General features: G+C 39.0%; 1 protein-coding gene across 2 annotated transcripts; it reads right to left on the bottom strand.

The window, feature by feature from the left end:
• Positions 1–1,260: 1,260 nt before the first annotated feature.
• On the bottom strand, positions 1,261–15,117 carry RCN2 (reticulocalbin 2). 2 transcript variants are annotated; one of them, XM_067305266.1, is made up of 7 exons: positions 14,992–15,117; positions 14,779–14,884; positions 12,011–12,207; positions 9,384–9,497; positions 8,061–8,157; positions 5,423–5,565; positions 1,261–2,747 (listed from the first exon to the last, which is right to left on the bottom strand). In XM_067305266.1, the coding sequence occupies exons 1-7, from the start codon at positions 15,115–15,117 to the stop codon at positions 2,595–2,597; spliced, it is 936 nt and encodes a 311-aa protein (XP_067161367.1). In that variant the 3' UTR covers positions 1,261–2,594. The 2 variants fall into 2 exon arrangements, with proteins under 2 accessions (XP_067161367.1, XP_067161368.1); XM_067305267.1 differs by having other exon boundaries at positions 9,384–9,485.
• Positions 15,118–15,326: the final 209 nt, after the last annotated feature.

Raw genomic sequence — 15,326 nt, 5'->3', positions numbered from 1 at the left:
TCATTGTGGTTTTTCTCAGTACAGGTCAAAAACACTGGGGAAAGCAGAGCCACTCTTTCCATGCAGGCTTTTCAGTTTTTCAGACACTGAATGTTCTCATGCAGCTTCTAGAATATTTGGATAGACAGGGCTGAATACAAGTGGGAGATTGCCAATTTGGGCAACCTGAACACTAGATTGAACTATCAAAAGCCACATATGTTTAAAAGACTGTGATTTATGAAAGAAACCACTATTAGGCTTTTAAGCCTAAAGGAAAAGAAGTCTAATTTTAAAAACATTATCAGAAGTCAAAAGAAGGCTACATAAATTCACCCTAGGATTTATAGAAACCTTCAACAGGATACGACCTTATTAGAAGACTGAGTTTAGCACTACTCCAAATCTCCATTTCAGCTACATTAACAAGTATAATTATATTGTTTTTCTTTGAAGCACTACAGTTTTCTACTCCAATAAAATCACATTAAGAGCTGCAAAGCGATGACAGCTGTAGTTCTATTTCTATCTAACAGTAGGCTAAAATGTAGTAATACCTAACATGATTTGTTTAAAACGAGAAATAAATTTGATCTTTGCTGGACTCTGACATGTGAATTGTACTTGTTCTATGCTGTTTGGTAGTCTCCTCGTTTTGTCATAACCTCTCCTCATTCTTGGTTTAGGCAAATTATTGGAAGCCAGCAAACTGCTCAGAGCTGAGCCAAAGAGCAAAAGGCAGTGGCATCTGGCCAAAGGCATCCTTCCAAAATTTTTCTCCTTGTTTGGGTAGTTGAGTTTTCCAGCTGATGATGAAAGTTTTAATAGTCAGCAATGCATTTAAAATTGTCCTTAAGACTTGTTTCAAAATGCTGTAAAGAATAATAAGAAATGGGCAACTTGGGGTGTATGTCAAGGCAACAAAGATGGCAAGAACTGTTTTAATATTCTTGGATACACTGGATTTAATTACACTGCAGTTGTTTTTTTACCAGATCTCACTAACACCATGGCAATAATTGTACTCACATTTCCAAGAATTTAAATAAAGAAGTATGTATAGGAATAAAAAAAACACTCTAAAATTAAGAAAGAATTTTGAATTTCTAAAACTGTAATAAGAATACCTAGGAAGTAGAGTAAAATTAGATGTAGTCTTGTTCCAGATCAAAATTGCTGGCCTTCAGATGGTGACACTTGGACACTCTTGTCAAAAGGAAATTTACTATTTGTTCCGGGAATAATTAAGACACGGTATTAAAAAACAAACAAACAAAAAAGCAGAACTAGTTGCTTTTATTCTATAAGAAGAGAGTTAAGAGGAAGGAAAACGCTAGGTAAGAAGAACACTGCAAGAGCATGAGTTTTTACGGTGTTCCCAGGTAACTCCTCTAACACACTCTAGATGCTCCGTCCTGTGAGGCTCTGAATGCATCTGGAGTATTCAGCTCATTATAGTGACTTTCTAGCAGATAAAAAGTGAGAACATGTACTTTGCAAAGTTGGATCTGTCTCGCCATTAACCTTTCAAATTATTTCAAACAATCACTCACTTTTATGAATGAGAATTGTGACGTTTCCAACTAAAGTTAACTTTTAGAGGTTATTACTACAAATATTGTGTAATGTCTTGATGCTTTAGAGTTCCACACATCCCAAATTAAAAAAAAGAAAACCACGTCCACGTTTAAAAAACGTGGTTCAGAAAAGCTAAATGCACTCTCAGCTTTTTTAACTCTCCTTTCACGCCTAGATCAGATGATGCGTGTTCAGTCTCTAAAAGTTAAGAACGTTGCCAAAGGATGTGTATTATTCCGTTCACGTGGCATATCTGAGTGCCATTAAGTACTCCAGTCATCATTTAGGAGAAGTGATTCCCAAATAAACATGCTACTGTACATTGTTCCCATTTCAATGTATTGCTAAGGGTGACCCACAATAAGGAATAAATGTAGGAAATACAGAAAGACAGAATAGTCAACTGTTTTAATCCAACAAATGAAGAGGGTTTTGACACTGTAAATACCCATTGTATTGCTAATGCTTAGAATTGTACATTAAAAAAAAATCCCTGTAGATGTAAAAATAGCATTTTTTTTATAATACAATAAAACTCATTGTAGGAACCATTTAAAATTAAGTAGAAACCTCTTAAACAATTGAGGCATTCATCTAGGTGTTTCTCCAAATGTATTAAATAAAACACAGCTAATACTGCCTCTAAACATTCCCCCCAACCCCTCTCCCCAATTAAACTGATTAAAAAAAATAGCAGTCTCCCAGCTATTAAGTATGTTTTGCATTCTTTCAGAACCATGCAGACTCTCCATTTTTTTCAAGTACAGTAGCATAACTCTTCACAATACAGTACTACATTTTAAGTAATTTCTTTCCCAACACTACATAATTTTGGAAGTAGATATTTAAGATTAATTTTGAAGAGGCCCAGGGAAGTCTGCAGGAGGGCAATTACATTCTAAATGCAAAATATTTACACAAACATTAGTCTATTATAATTACAGCATAAAACTTGCAACATAGCTGAAAAGTGGATGCTTTTAACAGAAGCTCCAAATGAAAGAAAGGGAAGAAACATAGATTATAAAATAAATAATCTAAAGTTCTTCATGGTAGAAATGTTCATCATGAAGCTGCCTGCCATAATCTGTTGCTTCACTGTTAAGAAACAAATCCTGGTTCTTCAGAATTTCTGCTTCAGAAAGCTTTTTATCATCATTCAAATCCATTTCTTCAATAAGGTGAAGAGCCTTTAAAATAAATGGACATCATGTTGCACAGTTAATAGATACTAGTATTTATAAAAATGCTTTTGGAATGGCTTTGTCAAAGTCCTGCCACTACACCACAATTTTTAACAAGCTAGACAAGATTTTACATTCAGAACAGTCTTTTTTTCTCAATTTGCTTCCCTGTCCTTTTTTTAACTTGGTGGCAAAGTCGTAAAATCAAATTTCTACCCTCACAATCAATTAAAAAGCAACAAATCAATGTCAAACCCTTTAGCTGTATTTTGAGGGCAGAAGACAGTGTTAAAACAAATCTCTGTATAGTGAAGATTCATCACCTTCCTGGAAGAACCAGTTGTCCTTGTAACCCCCGGTCAGTGCAATACTCATCTTTAGCGTATGATCCGCAGAAAATGCAAGCTTAGCTTGTCAGCCACAGAGCCTGCGTTTGCAGAGGGTCCCTCGCAATATTCAACCGCCCAATGTCAGCTGCAATAGCAGCTCCTTAGCGCGCGGGACCTCAGCGAGGATGCGAGCCTACGCAGTCTTCATGGTGAGCACCCGCTTTCACAAGCGCCCACCCGTTATCTCTCAGTCATGTATTTCCCCTGTGCCTGACGAGACAGGCATAGCAATTTGTTTCCCTCATTTCTAAAAGCAAAAGCTTGCTTTTCTGAACAATTTTCTTAATACTGAAACATGACAATGTCAAATGATACTGCAAGTTTAAACAGTTCTCAAATTTTTGCTTATTTATTTATTAATTATAAAAGGATGAAGTTCAGCAGTTAAAAAAACAATTATAGAAAATTTACTCAAGTGGCTTATTTAGAAGTTGTATTGTGTAGCTCAAAGCTAACAACCTAGTACAGCAGCTCTATCATACCCATTACTTCTGCAAAGTTCACAGTATTCCATGTCTTTCATTTTTATTTGCTAAATATCCACAAATACAATGATTTAGAGACTCCTTCTGTTCCTGTTACTGACTGCTTTGCCTCGATGTGACTGCTTGGTGACTATTTTTTTAGTTAAATATTATTTAGATTTAAGCTGACTATATCATCAAAAAAGACTGAAGAAAATAGTAATAAGGTCAGACAACTAGATTTTGAAAACACTTTGCAGGGCAAAAGCTTACAGAATATTAAAACAAACATCTTGGTAAATACATATCAGTTCCTGGAAAATGAATGTATAGTATTTTTTATGTTGTTTTGTGTTATTTAGCCACCAGATTTCTCAAGTCTTTTTTAAAGACCAGATAAAACTGCAATATTCAGCTTTCAAACAGCAACTTACAACTTAATCAATGCCACCTTCTCTTTAGGATAGGTGACTTTGCTAGGCCCTTTCATTAATAGATGAAAAATAGCACATTAAAGAAATAAAAACAAAATTATTTCTTGCAGAACAGAACTAGTATAGTACCATGGCCTTGCCATAAGCCATAAATTGAATGCATAGCAAAGAATTGCTAAAAAACCCACCAAACAAATAACACACACAAATTCTCTGTGGTGCTGAGTGTCTCTGTATTTCAGTTACTATACAACAGTATTGCTTCTATGAAATAAGAATCAACCACCCTCAAGAGTCCAGTATGTTTAAAACAAAACAAAACAAAACAAAAACAAAACCGCAAAGACTTACAGATTCACATTTACAAAAATACTACCGGAGCAATTTTGCAGCTTAGAGGTTAGCTATGTAAACACCGAAGGCTAGGTCCCAGCCAAGCTGCTTTTTCTGTAATCAACAGAGCTGAAATAGCAATAGGTGGGACTGGGCTAATGAGACGTTCCCAACCCAGAAGATGGGCTACGCTGTTTAACACAAACTGTCTCCTGGCTGTAAGAGTACTTATGGAGGGATGGGAAGACATTGTTCCTGCCTTTCTGAACACTGAAATCCTTCAGTGCAGTCAAAGGAAACAGATTTGCACTAATTAAGATAAAAAGTTATTAGCAGAAAGGCAGAAATCCTCTCTACGGCAGTGAGCTACTGTAAAGTCTGATTACTAAAATAGGTTGCTCTGAAACACTAAGTGCTTCTACTGCCTACTAGAAAAAAAATTTAAAAACAACAACTAAAATGAGAATCCACTTAAACCTATTAAGGCATTCTGTCCCTGATTAAACCATTTTAGTTATCATCATCATTTTAAAGTTTGCATTACTGCATCTTGAATTATGGAATACTTTAATTTTCTTGTATTTATGCAAATACAAGTTTTATATCTACAAATTGTAGCAATTTATTGACTTAGAAGTAGCATGATCAATTTTTTGTTTTCAGAATTGTGCTGTTAGTATGTAAACAGCCTCTTTTATCAGTATACTTCATTAGATTTACCCATGATAACTTTAAAATAACTGTTTAAAATGTTGTACTTTTAAGTCAAACCAGATAAACTGTTTAAACATGTAGAACAGTACTGTGTTAACTTATATTTTAAGAAACATTCATACAATTAATAGGAATTTTAAATTTGCTTTATGCATTTTAAGGACCTCCATTCTTTGTCAAACTGAAAAAAAAGTTTGAAATAAATGCTAAGATCTACCCATTCTTTTTCAATTACTACGACGCGGTAAATCAGAATGTATTTATCACTTTATGTTGTGATAACTTCAGAATTCTACTGAATTAATTTAAATCTAAGCAGTAATTATTAAACTAGTCAGAACACATACCTCCTCCTGTGCAATACCCTGATTATTTGGTACTATCCAAGACAAAAGCTCTTGAGGGTTGAGTCTCCCATCGTTATCCTTGTCATAGTCATTCACAAATCGATCCTTCTCAACAAGTATCCATTCTGGATCTTCCCTTGCAGCTAGTAAGAAACATTTGTCAAGTTTAAAGCCATTCTTTACATTTAAAAAAAAAAATGTTTTCACATTTTCTCCTAAGCAAATTGACTTGATTCTGTTGACTCAGTTCTGTTGATTGTCTGACTTGAACTGTTCTGAGAGAACATAAAAGTGATTTCACTAAAAATGGCGAGGCTTGCAGACCAGTCTCAATATATTAAATAAAAGCATCTGTCTACATATGAAAAAAAAATACTTGTATAGATTAAAACAGAATTTAAAGCTAACATAATATTAAGGTTGTGAATTTGCAGTTGAACTAAGGAGACATTAAAGCCAAGGGTTACCATCAACTGAGCTGTTAACACCTCCACAGTTACCCAAATTGATGGTGGAGAAAGCATACTCTATACAGAACATGCTGCCAAATGGATGGTTTCCTGCTGGTTGGGATAGCTGACATTTGAGTAGGAAAAAGTGGAGTGTATGATAGGGATATTTTATATTTACAGTTTTTACCTTGACTGGGTTAAGCTTACTGTCTCCCATTAGTATATAACTCAGTCACATTGCAGATACTACATGTTTAGAGGATCACACGAGAGCAATATGGGCAATACCTCTGATCTTGGTCATCTCAGCATTTCACAGACAGAAGATAAAAAGGGAAAAGCTTTAAATCAAGAAGTGTCCCCAAAAGTGACTACAGAACTAGTGTTGTGCAGTATACGTGATTATGAAGCTTCTAAGGCTATACCCAATTTTTAAGAACCTTCTACTACCTGTTCCCCTGCTTAAAAGTCAAGGGAAGTCCATTTGTGACAGCTGACAGAGAGGGAAAATCTCATGATTAGCACAGGCTCAACAGATTCAGGCCAATATTGCAGGCTTTCATATTACTGTCAAATTTTGTTCCTTTTCTAAAATATCTGTCATATATCTATTTTCAAAGCAGTTTCATTTACCTTTTTTTTTTAAATTTGTATTTCTGTTTTATATTTACCCTCTATACTGGTATCGTATCCTGCAACCTAGCCAGCAAGACAGCTCTCTTAAACTTGTCTAACTCCTGAAGAGATGTTAAAGCATTCATCAGACTGACTTCTCACCATTGATAAATATTGCTCACAAGCAATAACAGAGATTAAGACTTCCTAAACTTCAGGAAAGGCCAAAGTAGTTGACATCACAGGCAGATAAATATCAGTTTAAAAATAATCATTCTATTATAAAGGGAGAAAAAGAGTGAAGTGTCTCTCCTTCCTTTTTAACATTAGTTTATCCTTATTATCCTTAATGTCACAACTTGCCATACACTGCTGCCCAAAAACACAAGACACTTACAAAACCAGACCCATTGTGTAGTTTGTATCAGTCATTTTAGTGGGTTCTACAGGAACAAGACCGCGCAAGATACGGCCATCTAAAAAACAGTTAAATTAGCTTATAGAATCATAGCCAATTACAAGTCCTTTCTAAAATGTTTTAATGACAATGTTATCTTCTCTATTGCTGCAAGGAGCCCAGGAATTATTTCCCTCCTTTCTAACAACTTCAGATAACCTGGGCTGGAAAACCTTTTTCCGAGGCAGTGCAGGAAAAAGATAAATAATCCTGTAGCTCCGTCCAAGATCTATTGCTTTTTGCTGGCTCTGGCTAAGGAGCACGGCAGTAAAAGATGGGATTCAAAGTGGCTGATTGGAGTGGAAAGAAAAACTGACTAGTTCCCCATTTCTCCATACCCTCGTGGGGCTTAAACTCCAGCTAGGATGCTGGTCCACGCATAAGAATTAGCACTCCTTCTACCCAAGCAGACTTTCCACATGCATCAAGCTACTGGTCTTTTTGGAACTAAATGAGTTATTTTCCCTATCTTGTAGCAAATCAGCTGGAGTGGATAAAGCATTTATGTATTAACAAAGTAGCTAGTGAAAAGTATTGGTAAACACCAGACAAGTGTCCTTTTTCTTGTTAAAGCAGGAATAGAGCAAGTTTAAGGAGGGGCAAAAGTGGGGGGGAAAAAGAAGTGAAAGATGCTGTCTGGTACAGTGAGGGACTCCTTACACTTCCCCTCCATCCTTCTCAAAACACACACAGCAATAATCCTTCTAAAGGAAGGCTGACAGCAGCCTTCTTCAGATGATAAAGGTCAGGAAAGGTTAACCTTACTTTCATGCTGGCTACTTTCCCAGACGCGTTCAGTTAATCAAACTGCAGCTTATTTCAGCTACATGCCTAGTCATGAGGAGTATACTCCAGCCTTTGAGAAAGCAATTAAGAAAGTAACTCACAAGGAAACAGTGAAATAGGCTATACACAAACTATTGCCAAATATATACAGAGCAGACTGAAGAAATGACCTGCTATGCACAGTACCAGCAAACTGAATTATTTTAAAAGATAGGATGTTACTCAGAACCTTTAGGTGGAGATGTTAAAAGCTGAACACAAATGTGCATACAATTCATCCCATTCTAAAAGTTTTGTTAAGTTCCTTCTTCTCCTCTTTTTTTCTTACTTGGGTCTCTTCTGTAATCACCAAGGAATTCTTCCAGGCTAACAAATCCATCACCATCTTTATCATGTTCTTCTAAAGCCTCCTGAATGACAAAGTCCTTTTGCATACAGACATACAAAAAGCAAATGTCAATTTGTGAAAAATTACCAGTATCATAATTAAGAGAAACAGCAATAAATCATTTTAGAGCAATAATGTATTCCTTAAACAAAAGATTTAGTTATTTCAAATCTGCTTTTCTGTTTTATATGAACTAGTGCAATAATTGCTTCCTGTGCAACAGAACAGATCTGTTCTTAGAGTTTAGGACATCAGGTTTTACTAAAGGCAAATCTGAAGGGTGTACATAGAGTTGGAAACCTTCAACGTACTTCAAAACTATACAAGTAACTGAGAAACATGAAGTTGGGCAAAGCCATATTATCTTATTTCTCTTTTCTTGTTTCATTCAATGTCTTCGCTCTTGCTTTGCATTTTTTAACTTTATAAAATCTTCAGGAAAAATGTTCAGTCTTTTGATACTGTGTTTTCCAGTAAAGCCCATGTGCCCATTTTTCTGGTTTTGTCTTTTTTTGTTTGCCCATAATCAACAGTTATGTCAATACAAACAGAGGCTGTTTTTGCATGGGGCTCCTCCTGGCAGTTGGCTCTGCAACATCAGACAGCCAAACCTGAAAGCTCTGGTGCAGAAAAGCAGCAATGTATTATTAACTGGGGTCGACCGTCAGTACCGAGCAAGCGCTCAGCTGGAACGACACCAACAGTCACAGCAGTGATGAAACATATGACCAATGACAAAGTGCTCCTGGCTGAAATACTAATCCCCAAAACACAGTCAAAATTCAAGCTTTAGATGAGTTTGAATGCTTTTTTTTTCGGTCAGAAAAATAACCCCTGTGTCCTTTTAAGCAAAGTGAGAATAACTGGCACTTAACCTTTTCCTGCACCAAGAAATCTTCCTTATAAATCCCTCTAACTACAATTGCACTCTGAACCAGACATGAAACTTCCTCGAACTGAAATCTTACTGGTATACTTCTAATGTAACAGAGTTCAGGGATAGCTGTGCAGTCCAATCTCAAAAGTTTGAGACAGTTGTGCAAACCCAGTTCTTGAAAACAGAGTTGAAAGAAAAGCACAAAACTACTGCTCCAGCTCCTGAACTCCAGTACTGAAGCCACAACATAGTATCTGAATTTTAATTTGGTCTGCAAGAGCAAAATATGCATAGCTGCTCAAAAGCACACTTCCTGCAGTAGACATGCATTAAAAAGGTGTTGCCTCTGTATACACAGGCTGATAAAAATATCCTCCAGATCTTACCGTCATGTACTCCGCTTCTTCAGGATGCTCAAAAGCAACAAATTCATCCACATTTAGATCAGGAACATCATCTCTATTAGCTTTTTCAAAACGCTTTTTCTCCTTTAAATGAAGCTTAGAAAATAGATTTAGTTAGAGCACTTAATGAAGAGGAAAAACAACATTACAGCAACTGGTGTACAGCTAGGAAACTTATTAGAGTATTACATTGTTTCACGTTGCCTGCTCATATTATACTGATGTTATATTTTCACTAAAAAAGCTCGCTCAGAGCAAAGAGAGCAGCACTTTTAATTGAGGTAAGAATCAGGCAAAAACTTCCTTCTTTTCAATTTAAGGAGACATTTAAAACACTTTTGGCCAAGCCTTCAAAAAAAAAAAAAGAGCGACAGAAAGAAAAGACCAAGAAGTCTTGTCTTAACAGATGCTTCCTCTTCTGAAAGTCACCAATCCAAATTCAAATACAAAATTGAGTATACAATAGCTATGCAACTGAATCCCAAATTACCTAGTACAGTACAGTAATTATTATGGTAGCCATCACAAATTCCAAAATTTACATTTTAAGGACACTTAACTTTCTGGATCTATATTCTCTAGTACTAAAGGATTACACAGATTCTTTTAATACAATGCTTGCGTCCATTACATCTTAACATATTTCAAAGAAAAGTCACTTCTCTAACCTGTCATAAGTATCAATATTTGCGTGTCCTTGTAAAAGAAATAACACCACCATAAACAGGCAAGTTATTATTTGTTAATTTCTTGCCCTTCCTGTTTTCTGTATTCTAAATGTGTAAAAATGTTATACTTTTCCCCTGGTTCATTCTGTTCAGTTTCTTAAGACCAAATAAAGACCCAGAGCATTGATACTGGATCTCCACTCCGAGCTATAAGCGTCTGGGGATGATTAAGTGTGCTGTGCTATCAGTGTGATTCTGACCTGGATAAGGAAGTGGCCAGTGAACCATTAGAGGTAACAAATACTTTAAATATGACCATTCCAATTTGTAGTTCTTAGTTTATATCCCATTTATTGACACTTCTCTCAAAGCCAGGCTAAGCTAATCCATATAACAACGCAGTACAATTATAAGGTCTTAACTATTCTGTAACATAATTAAATGTACTTTTTAAGAAAAGCTGACCTTAGCTGAGAGTTACATAGGAAAGCAATTCAGAGGGACTGATTACAGAGAATACTAGACTGCAAAATAAACCAGAACTAGTGAGGAAGAAGGTCTGCTTTTCAGTGTTTTCTTGAGAAGTGGTGAACAAGACTGCCACCTTCCGGTAAATTCATATTTTTACTTGATATCAATTCTAAATCAATACCATAATCAAACTTTTCAATTTTAACTAAAGCAGGATTACTACTTTCCAAAATTAAGGAAAATGTTGAAGATGGCTGACACATGACGCTTGTCCAGTTTTACTAATTTGGCTCTTTCCAATATATGTTGAAGAAGTCAGCAAGCAGGAAAACCTAGCAAGCAATCGGCACAATGTATAGCATAAATAAAACATACGGAAAAAGTAAATAATAGAGTTCTATCTCAGCATATATATGCTGGCATCATCTGAAACATGGGATCAATATCTTGACTGGTTGTTCCATTTCAAGTTGTTTTTATTTAAAAGCTATGTAATTATTCAGTTAAGTGACCTCAAAAGCTTTAGTTTGTTTGTTCAATGTGTAAGATTCACTGACTATTGTCTATTCCAGCTTCACTTTTGTCAAAGCCTTGTATTTAAGACTACTACGTCTAATTAAAAGCAGAAGCCAAAGCAACCCTTCCCAGCAAAAAGCTCAGGCCAGAGGAGCCTAAGAATTCACTCTCTTTTGGGTAATTTTTTGCATGTACTTATAAATGCATAATTTCAAAGGAAACAAGTTTTGCTACAGGAGATTCTTGGTGTATCTTCCCTCCCTGATTCTCTTGCCTCTTTCCTTTCTACTCTTAAGCATTTACTTTCATATATGAGATTAATCCATAACTTCCTATTGTTTGTACATCCAGTTTCATCTACCAGAGTTACATTTTGATTACTAAAAATGTTCAAAAAAGGCTATTTCTTTCCGTTAAGGAAAGAGATATTAGGGTATCCATCAGGGTATCTACAGTCAGAAAATTTTAAAAGAAGACAATACTGACACCCCACTTTGGGTACTTGAGAAATTATTGATAAAATAGATAGAACAGGGCAAGAAAGGGGGCTAAACAGTACACGGGTTTCCTCTGTCTCCAAAACCAGTGATACTGGCCACTACCGCAGGCAGGACACTGGTGGGTTAGGCTACAGGCCTAATCTAGTAGATCTCCAACTTGTTTTAAGATGATTGCTAGAGACTGCGTTCTGTGATAACACTGCCAATATACTTATATTCCACTCAGCTAACAAAATATACTCGGGAGGTATGATTTCATCCTGTCTTTGTTTTGTTGGTAGCAGCTTTAATACTCCATTACTTTCCTCTGATTACTCCCCTATCTCAGACAGAAGAAAGCGTTAAAATATGTGCCAGCTGCTATGGTTTCTCTACCCATCTTGTTCCACCACGATAAGCAAACACTGTTACCTTTTGCCAACAGTTTACAGAAACTGATGCTGAAACATTTTACCTGTCGAAATGATTCTTCTTCTTGATCCTCCAGGACAGTGTTCTCATCAAAATCAATTACACGATCGTACATTTGTATATTATACTCTTTCCAAGACACTAATCCATCACCATCTTTGTCATAATCACTAAAGTGTTGCTTAGCTTCTTGTGTAACATAATGCTTAAAAGACTGCTGGATCCAGGAGCTCAGCTCATCTGTGAAAATTCCATTAAAAAATAGTATCATCTACACTATAAAAACTGTAAAGATACCACAGGTCTATTCAGGTTGGAATATACCTTGCAATTCAGATGCAAGCATACAGGCGAGAGGTTAGTTAAAGCAAAACAATCTGCTTCTTCCATGTTAATGGCTTTTTCCAAGTTAACTGAATGAGGGAATAGATCACAGCTAAAGTCTTCAGTTTCTTTTGTAGTTCCATTTCCCTATTGATACCCTCAGGCTAGAGTTAGGTGGTTCCTTTCATCTGGCATATGCTAGCGCTGCCAGCGAAAAGGGTGATGCATCCGCTCTGACGCACATGGGAAGTGGAAGGAAGAAGTGATTACAGGTGGTGCACAGGCAGCTGCACAGTGAACGGGATCACTAAAAACTCATCTCAGGAGAGGGAAGATGGTTAGTTTTCAGCTGAGAAGGACCCTTATCTAGCTCGCTGGGGCCAGAACAAGGGGAGCCGCAGGCCTGTCCCTCTTGGCAGCTGCTGGCATTAACGGTACCTCAAAATGACTACGTGGCCATGGCTCCTCAAATCTGAGGCCAACACTGTGGCATCCTTTCATCTTTTTTTCGGAGCTATAGGAAAATGATGACAAGTATGCTTTAGACAGAGAACTCTAAACATAGCTTTGTGCCAAGCAAACATTGTTCCCATCAATTCTTTTTTGAAAAAATCTTTTTTGAAAAATCTACAAACTGAAATAAAACTAAATTCACTGCTATTATCTTAATTACCTCAAATAAAATATCATAAGTTTTCCATTTACTAAGAGCTGAAATCAAGCCTTACATATTTTGGAGCTGCTTTTAAGCCACTTGTTTTCATAGAAACATGGCTACAACAAATAAAACTTAATATACGGACTAATTCCTACAAATACATTAAAATTACTTGATTGAAAGAAGATTGGGAGCAGATACTCTCCCAATATAATCCAGTTATTTTCAGATGCCCTGAAGGGGAAGACCACTTCCTCTGCATTGCAAAATTACATAGCTAAATTAACTCAGCTGAAGTCCTGCTCTAAAGAGTGAAGATGACTCATAAAAAAAAATACAGAAATTACTATCTTGGTGTAGAAAAATCTTACTGCTTTTTTTAAAGTGCTAAAATATCTTATTTTAGTCTTTTTGGCAGAAGTGTCAATACAACTTTACAAGATTTATTTAGATATCTTTGCATAGCAGCAAGAGATTTCTAAAAATATATTCTGAACTCTGAATTTGTATTACTGAAGGAACTAACTTTCTCAAATGTTCTGTGGATTGATTAAACATGAGGAGGCATGCACGCCAAGTTTTGTAACTACCAAGGCTTGTGCAAAAACCCAGCATTGCCTACAAGCCATAATAGAAACTGTTTGCAATATAACTTCTTAAAGACGAATAACGTGTATAGTAGATGGTATAGTTTATTTTGTGGCATTTCAGGCACAGAGCATGGGCATCTGAGCACACAATGTCCACTGTCATTAACTGTCCACTTTACTTTATGAAGTGCCAGTTGATTCTTATAGGGATTAGTCATCCTGCCACAGTCATACCACATCTCACCTCTACAAAATCAGACTCAGGAACACGGAAATAAGTGCATAGTGTGTTAGTTTCAGCACATACACTGAAAGACATTCCAGAGATAAAGGTGATCTCATCTTTAAAACCGTATTTTATCCTCTCACATGGTAAGCGTCCTGCATGCTTAATATCACAGTAATGAAGCATCACAGTTTTGGAGTTTGAATGAGGGTCCTGTTTGGCTCTGTGTGTGTGTGTGTGTGTGTGTGTGCGCATGTGTGTGTGTGCGCATGTGTGTGTGTGTGAGAGAGAGAGAGAGAGAGAAACACTTGATTTCTTCTCAAAATCACAGCAAAATGACAGAAATACATTTTTACAAAAAGTTTAAAAATTAGATGAAGAAAGTGTCAAGATGATACATGTAAAGGAAGGGCCTGAATTCACCATGGAGTTCACAAGTCAGGTTGGACAGGCGGAAACCTTTCTGTCAGGGAAGAGGCATTCGATACTACATTGTGATGGAGCGAATATAACCCCCCGCAGGCACTTCGTGTTACCAGGCATCTGAGCGTGGACATGTAATATCACGGCTGCACTGTCGTGTCTGTACCAACAGAAGCGTTATGTATCAGCGTTTTCGTTTTTCTCTTAACCTTTCCATCTGAGTTGCACACACAGGACTGGGACCCCCCAAATCCACTCGATTCGGGGTGGTTTCGGACACGTGAGGAGGAGGCACAACTGCAAAACCGGCACCGGGGCGGGCTGCGTCTCCCTGCGCACGCTGAGGCTCCCCTCGCCGCTGCTAGCAGCGCCGCCTGCCTGCCGCGTACGGCAGAGCCCGCGCGGCCGCGGCCCGCACACCGACCTCCTCGGCATCTCGGGCGCGCGGGGCCGGGCGGCCGCGCCTCCCACAGCGATCCGCCATGGCGGGCTGCGCTGCGCTGCGGGGAGGGGAGGGGGCAGCCGCCGCCGCCGCGCCGTTACGGCGGCGGTGACCGTTGCGGCGGCCGTTAGGTTTCGGTCACGGTTACCGTTGGTGAGGAGCCCGTCCGAGTCCCTGTCGATTTTCTTCACGATGGCGCTCAGCCTGCGCTGCTGCTCCTCCGGGCTCAGCCGCGCGTACTCCTCGGCCTCCTCCTGCGGGACGGCACCGGCACGTAACCGCAGCCTGCGGCCTCGCCGCCGAAGCCCCGCGGCCCGCTGCGCCCCGCCCCGCGCCGCCCCGCCGCGCCGCCCCGGCTCACCTGGCCGCCGAGCAGCGCCTCCCGGTCGTAGTCGGCGCGGTGCTGGCCGCCCGCCGCGCCCGGCGCCACCAGGGCCAGCGCCAGCGCCAGGCCCAGCGCCAGCAGCGGCGGCGCCGCCCGCCGCATCGCGCCCGCCGAGGAGGCGACCGCGGCGAGGGGCGGGGAAAGGCGCCGCGGAGGGCGGGGGGCTCGCGGGGGCCGCCTGCGCGCCGGGGCCGCCCCGGGCCGAGCCGCGCCGCGCCGTGCTGGGGGCGCCGCGGGCTGCCGCCGCCGACGCGCGGGGTGAGCGGGGCGGCCGCAGCGGTAGGGGCAGGCGCAGGCCGCGGCCCGCCACG

The sequence above is a fragment of the Apteryx mantelli genome, chromosome 15 (assembly GCF_036417845.1).
Source record: "Apteryx mantelli isolate bAptMan1 chromosome 15, bAptMan1.hap1, whole genome shotgun sequence".
In the NCBI taxonomy this organism is placed as follows: domain Eukaryota; kingdom Metazoa; phylum Chordata; class Aves; order Apterygiformes; family Apterygidae; genus Apteryx; species Apteryx mantelli.
The sequence above is the reverse complement of the archived record's forward strand: the minus strand, read 5'-3'. Positions and strand labels throughout refer to the sequence as shown.

What these genes read in the sequence shown, in the direction of transcription:
- RCN2 (XM_067305266.1), bottom strand. Translation starts at nt 15,117, where the DNA reads ATGCGGCGGGCGGCGCCGCCGCTGCTGGCGCTGGGCCTGGCGCTGGCG. An exon ending in AAGAAGAATCATTTCGACAG is followed by an intron (nt 9,498 to 12,010) that starts GTAAAATGTTTC and finishes CTATTTTCTAAG; the next exon opens with CTTCATTTAAAGGAGAAAAA. An exon ending in AGGGTATTGCACAGGAGGAG is followed by an intron (nt 2,748 to 5,422) that starts GTATGTGTTCTG and finishes TTTATTTTAAAG; the next exon opens with GCTCTTCACCTTATTGAAGA.